Source organism: Garra rufa, chromosome 5 (assembly GCF_049309525.1).
Source record: "Garra rufa chromosome 5, GarRuf1.0, whole genome shotgun sequence".
In the NCBI taxonomy this organism is placed as follows: Eukaryota; Metazoa; Chordata; class Actinopteri; order Cypriniformes; family Cyprinidae; genus Garra; species Garra rufa.
Genome location: NC_133365.1, coordinates 22,593,775 through 22,600,495, shown reverse-complemented (window position 1 = coordinate 22,600,495; position 6,721 = coordinate 22,593,775). Strand labels below are relative to the sequence as shown.

General features: G+C 41.1%; 1 protein-coding gene across 1 annotated transcript; it reads left to right on the top strand.

Annotated features, from left to right (window-relative positions):
* Positions 1-2,709: 2,709 nt before the first annotated feature.
* On the top strand, positions 2,710-6,372 carry LOC141335483 (POU domain, class 2, transcription factor 3-like). Its single transcript, XM_073840963.1, has 4 exons — positions 2,710-2,849; positions 3,297-3,339; positions 5,267-5,378; positions 5,475-6,372. The coding sequence occupies exons 1-4, from the start codon at positions 2,736-2,738 to the stop codon at positions 5,512-5,514; spliced, it is 309 nt and encodes a 102-aa protein (XP_073697064.1). The 5' UTR covers positions 2,710-2,735; the 3' UTR covers positions 5,515-6,372.
* The last annotated feature ends 349 nt before the right edge of the window (positions 6,373-6,721 follow it).

Sequence of the window (6,721 nt, the reverse complement as noted above, 5' to 3'; positions counted from 1 at the left end):
CGAAGAGGTCGCGAGCCTCCTAGCACCGCTACGGGATCGGGCGGTGACTGAGAGATATGCTTGCTGGGGGCCGCTGCGCCCTGAGACACCAGAGGTGGCAGGGTTAGCACGGTGGCCCCCTGAGGACAGTGAGGAGAGACGGGCACCGTAAAACGATGTGTGAACCGCTCTTCCCCAGATGGGACTGTCCTTATTAGCCCTGGGCCACAACCATCAGGGCTTTTTGGCCGAGCTCTTCTTGGCCCTCAGAACCTCCCTCAGGTCAGTCTGGGGCTTTGAGGAGCTCGGCTTAGAGCGCCGCTGGAACTCCCGCTCCCTGCTCTGCGGGGGGAGACGGGAGGCAACGCTCTGCTTCTGTGCCTCCCTGTGTGAGGAGCCAGCTGGAGGACGGCGAGGGAGAAACCGCTGGAACGCCACCGCTTGACGTTGCGCCTCCTGGTGCCTGTCGACGATGGCACTCACGGCGTCGCCGAAAAGTCCAGAGGGCACAACGGGGCGTCCAGAAGGAAGACCCTGTCTTTCTCTTTAATAATAGACAGGGTCAACCATAAGTGTCTCTCCGTGGCCACCAGGGCTGCCATAGACCGCCCAATGAAGCGAACGGTCTCCTTGGTTGCACAGAGAGACAGATCAGCGGTTTTCTGGAGCTCGGCTAGATCTTCAGGCCGAACTCCATCGCCCTCATCCATCTGTTTCAGCAGGTCGGCTTGATACGCCTATAACACCGCCATGGTGTGCAGACACGCATCAGCCTGACCTGCTGCCGCATTCTTTGAAGGGTTGGAGCCTTCAAAGAAGATGCAGCGTCGGGGGACAGATAGCTCGCAAGCGTCTGTTCCACCCGAGGCATCTCCTTGTAAGCGTGCTCTGACAGCCCCGCCACGTGAGAGTAGTGAGCGGCCGACAGGCTGTAGAGACGCACCGAAAAGGGTTTTCCCCATGACCTCGACACTGAGGTGTGTGGAGGTCGGGGAAAAATGGAAGGCTCCTACGGGGAGGTGACGGCCGAGATTGCAGAAAACGCTCATCTAGCTTGCTTTTCCGCGATTCAGCCTGTTTCTCGGCCGGCCAGTCTAAACTGAGAGCAGACAAGGCACGAGAAACCACCTCTAACAGCTCCTCAAACTGGGGGGACTGGGGGTGTGGTGCTTCGTCATCGACACCCTCCACATCAACCTCCTCAGAGGAAGAGAGGAGAAGTGCCGAGCCTTCTCCTTGGGGGGAAGAAACCGCAGAGCGGGCTTCCGAACCCAAACAGAAAGCGACAGATCCAGCAGGTGAGGAAAGAGATAGGGACTCGCTCGTCTCCATTCCCTCTGCTAGATCTATTTGCGAGTGGGACCAGACCCGCGGGGAGCACTAGTGAAGACTCCCTTCTCAAAGAGAGCCTTCCTAGAGCGAAGCACCCGCAATGGCATGCACAAGCAGTGCGGGCAGTCAGCCCCCTCGAGGGCTGAAGCCGCATGTTGTGCACCCATACAAGCAACACACAAAGTGTATGTCCTCAGCGAGTGCGAGGAGGCACACACACTTTGTACTGTTGCTGCTTAGACATCACTCTCAAAACAAAAGCTGTGCTAACTTGCACAAAACGGAGAATGATTGACACAGACACAGAGCGCTTGCTGAAACAACAGAAGCTAGTGCTGTGTTTCACCGTACGTGCTCTTATACTTCCTGGTCGGTGACGTCATGACGCCCGTGACATCTCACACTCCTATTGGACTAGTTGCACACATGATTCAGGACGTGCTCACGCAGGAGGCGTTCCCAGCGTTGCGACGCAGCTCGAGTTTCCTGAAAGGAACCTACTTTTTCTCCTCCTAGACCCGTTCCGTTCTAGACGAATTTGCCCAAAGTGCATCTGAAGCAGTGTGTCTGCAAAACTTTGAGATATTTGCACCAAATTATGCCTGTCGCATCCTTACACTGATTACACCACATCAATTTGGTAACATAATACATAATAAACCATTCATTAAACATTAATTATGAAATTTCCAATAATGCTAATAACTGTAGATTGCATTAGCCTATTGTAATGACGCTGGTCTCAAAATATTCATTGGGTCATGCTGACAACATAACTACTTATTATACCAAACTTCCTGTCTGCCATATAGATTTATGTTGAAAACCTACTTTTTCAAACTTTTCCTAGACCATTAGTCAGATTTTCATTTGCATTTAGTCTGGTGCTCCATGCCATGCTTAGCTCCTCACTTTCCCTTTGGTGTTCTTGGCCCCATAGATAGAGATATTTATGACTGTTTTTATCGCTAGTCATGTCAGGTGACATTAATAAGGGAGAGGGACATGCACAATCTAGAGAGCATTTGATTAATAAAAAGTTATGAGCAAGAATAAATTATGAATATGTTTGGTCTGCACAGAGATCAATAATGTATAGCAGTATAGTATAATATTTTAGCTTTTGTAATGTTACTTAAAGCTAATTTTGTCAACTTTGTATATTAGCATGTGGAGGTTTTTTCTTAAACCATCCTAAGATTAAGAAAAATTTAGAAAACTAGGCATTACTTGTTCAAGACAGGTAACTCTAACCTTATTTACTAACATGGTACATCAGGTCCTTTTCATTTAGCAATGACAAAGTGCAGCAGTTTGTTTGCAGTGCCCCCTGCAGGCTGTAATACATAAAAACACACTTTTTTCCCATACAGAATCCAAAACCCAATTCTGAAGAGATCACACTCATCTCAGAGCAGCTATCCATGGAGAAGGAAGTAGTGCGGGTTTGGTTCTGCAATCGGCGGCAGAAAGAGAAAAGGATATACTGCCCCATGTCCACTTCACCCATAAAGTCTCACAACTACAATCCTCGTCTGGTGAGTCTGTGTGCTCTAGTAATGATTCATTGAATACCTTAATCTCAGTTCAGAGGAAATTAACTATATATATATATATATATATATATGTGTGTGTGTGTGTGTGTGTGTGTGTGTGTGTGTATACATATATAAAGCCACATTTTTTTAATAAAATATTGAGATCTACTGTTAATTGTAATATTTCTCAATATTAGTTTTTCTATATTTTTGTGTAGTGTATTTCATGCTTTTTCATCTCTACACGATGAAATGAGATGAATTAATAGCCACAATATGTTATAATAAATGTTAAATTAATCATTTATCCTCTTAACATGTTTATAACATTATCATCCTCCCCAAAGTGAGTGTGTTTTGGAAAGTTAGTGGTTGAAAGGTTCTTTGTTTTCCATAGAAATGTTCTCCACCCGATTTTCCACTAATCTGGTTTATTTCCTGTTTCAGCCTTCAACCTCTCGCTCATTCAGTCCACTCGCTACTGGAGGTGGTAAGTATTGAGCTGGTGCCATAACAATCCACACTGTTGCCCTTGTAAGAAAATGTAATGTTGGGGGTATTGTTAAAGGAGAAGTTCACATCCAGAACAAAAATTTACAGATAATTACCTCACTCCCTTGTCATCCAAGATGTTCATCTCTTTCTTTCTTCACTCGTAAAGAAATTGTTTTTTAAGGAAAACATTTTAGGATTTCCCTCCATTTAGTGGACTTCTATGGTGCCCCCAAGTTTGAACTTCCAAAATGCAGTTTAAATGCAGCTTCAAAGGGCTCTAAACGATCCCAGCTCAGGAAGAACGGATGACAATTTATATACTTTTTAACCTCAAACACTCGTCTCGTCTAGCTCTGCATGAACTCTGTGTATTCTGTTTCATGACAGTTAGGGTATGTCGAAAAACTCCCATCTCAATTTCTCCTTCAACTTCAAAATCATCCTACATCGCTGTTTTACCTTTTTTTGTAAAGGGCGTTTGATCTTCTTTGTATGTTCACTTTGTAAACACTGGGTCGGTACTTCTGCAGCGATGTAGGACGATTTTGAAATTGGAGGAGAAAATGAGATGGGAGTTTTTTCAACTTACCTTAACTGTCTTGAACCGGAATACACAGTTTTCATGCAGAGCTAGACAAAACAAGCATTTGAGGATGAAAACATGGGACCCCCTTTTTTTTTTTACTTTACTCTTTTACAAAATCAAAAAAAAACAATGGAATAAAATGCAAAAATGATTTCAAAATATAAGTTGAAATTTAGGGGTTAGGGTTTGGGACAGCCACCTCCCAACAGAAAGTACCAAATTGATTTGATGATGATTTGATATATATTACAGGGCTCTATGTTTATTTTTTTAGGAGCACTTGTACTCCTAGCTTAAAAAATATAGGGGCATACTCAAAATTTTAGGAGCACATTCTAAACAATAACCAAAAAATCTGATAAAAAATTGCCTTACTATTGTGAGGTGATATTTGACTCCTCAAAGTGATTTACAGGGGAATTGTGTGTATTTGCATATGTTTAATGAAGCTCAGAGGTGAAATGAGTGCAATCTAATTCATAAATTCATGTTGAGATTAATGTTTTAATTATTAAAATTTTGAATACAGAAATATTAAATGATTTAAATAACTGAAAAAATACTTTAAAAATGAAACTTAATCTGCCAGCAGGTGGCAGCAAGACACTGATTTAATTACTGAATCAATTAATCATTCATTTGATTAGTTCGAATGGCTGATTCATTCAGGAATAAAGCAAGTGACTGTCTTTATGAATGGGAAATTGAATCATTTCACTAGATTCATTTAAAAACGCACATTCATTCATAAACAAAACATTGCTGTGTTTGAATGGAGATACGCAGCGACTCTGTTGTGACTTGTATCAGACTATTTTTGCCGACGAAATGGAGCAAAATCAGGCAATAGTGTTATAGTCAGACTTAATAACTTCTTGTTTATTTAACTGTTGTATTAAATCAATATCTCATTTACAAACTTCCTTAAAAATTATTAAAAGCTGTCACTCATCAAAGTTCCATTAAAATCAACTAAGTTCTCTATACTGCACAGTCAGTCTCTTTCTACACTTCCTGAGATATGTCTGTGATACATTACTCAACATTGCAAAACACATAGAAAGTAACCTTTGAAGCTTCCCTCAGCGCAAACGCAAATATGCTGATCGGGTCAGTCACAATTGGTGCTCCTAAATATTTTTTCATAGTCACGCATGCAGTAATTTTTCAGTCACAAATGTGAGTAAAATGGTCGCACTGAACAGCCCTGTATTAAGCTTACTGATATTTTAATTATGTGTTTCAATAGCTAATTTTTTGGTTGTGGGACAGTAGTTTGCACCAATTCTATACATTGGCCCTTATAGACTAAATTAATTTATTGCTGTTCCTGCAGTGTCATCAAGCTCCTCCCCTGGCAGCCCCAGTCGAGGCTCCTCCCCCAGCACTCTGTCCACTACATCCAGTCCACTGACCACACAGGGGGTCAACCAGACGTTCAACACAGGGTAAAACCACAGCGAGTTACTTCACACATACTGCAATCTTAAGTACTAGAGAACCAGTAAAATGTGCAAACAATTAATTTGACTTTTTTTTTTTAGATCCTGGTATCGCTGGAACACCACATCATATCACCACTGAGCCCGTCTGAAGACAACCGCTTCACTTCAAAACTCACCAAACGAGAGAGGAATACTCATTCTGTAATGTTTACAACCAGCACTAAATGAGGAGGCAGAACACAGAGAACCACTGCTCTGCTTCTCATGGTCTAATGTTCAAAGGGCTTGTGAATAGAGCTTCACCGCTAATTACCGAAGGGAAAAAGCACTAATATGCAACGGCACATTGTTTAGATATGCAATCTTGCTACAAATCTGTGCATGAAACCTTATTTTACTTTCTGTGCAAAATCGCTGTGCCATTTTTCGTTGGAGATGAAGGTTCAAATCTGGCTTTATGTGTATTCATAACTGCACACAACCAAAAACAAGACAACTGATTTTTGAATATCTTGTTTACATATTGCCTTATTAGATTTTTTTATAACTGTTGCTTTAAATTATGTAACAGGATCCTTTTGTGATGAAGTTTCATACGCTAGTGTTCTTGAGCGTTATTGGCCCTGCTCAAGGTCAAAACTGGAACAGATGGCTCCGATTTGTGCAGTAATGTTGAGACAACATTTAGTGGATCAGTCAACACGGTTTACAGTTCTCAATATATTTTTAGCATACACCTAGTTTTGTGTTTCTGTAAGGATTTCTGGCAGGGAAAACGTTTTTATATGCCTGGCGTGGAATACGTGCATTTCACACTATTTTTATGCAACGTTGTCGAAAACATTTGAAGTGCCTTTGAGTTTCACATTTTAGCTTTTATGTATGATTAATAATATTATCCGAATATTGTTTGTTTGTTTGTTTGGTTGTTCTTTGCTTTTTTAAATTTGAATAACACTGTTGTACATTTCAGGTTTACTGTTTGACTGTTATTAAAATTTGCACTTACATTTGTCTCTTTTTTATACTATTCAGCCCTAATGCAATGTACACCTTTTAATAAACAAATGTGCTTTGTTGTAATAATTTAGATTGTTTTATACACCACCAGTCAAAAGGTTTTGAACAGTAAGATGTTTCATGTTTTTTTAAAGAAGCCTCTTCTGCTCAAAGCCTGCATTTATTTGATCCAAAGCACAGCAAAAACAGTAAAAACTTGAAATATTTTTTACTATTTAAAAGTAAAAGTGATTTCAAAGCTGAATTTTTAGCATCTAATATTCTGATTTGCCGCTAAAAAACATTTATTATTATTATGTTAAAAACAGCTGGGTAGAATTCTTTCA

What these genes read in the sequence shown, in the direction of transcription:
- LOC141335483 (XM_073840963.1), top strand. Translation starts at nt 2,736, where the DNA reads ATGGAGAAGGAAGTAGTGCGGGTTTGGTTCTGCAATCGGCGGCAGAAA. An exon ending in TCCACTCGCTACTGGAGGTG is followed by an intron (nt 3,340 to 5,266) that starts GTAAGTATTGAG and finishes CTGTTCCTGCAG; the next exon opens with TGTCATCAAGCTCCTCCCCT. An exon ending in AACCAGACGTTCAACACAGG is followed by an intron (nt 5,379 to 5,474) that starts GTAAAACCACAG and finishes TTTTTTTTTTAG; the next exon opens with ATCCTGGTATCGCTGGAACA.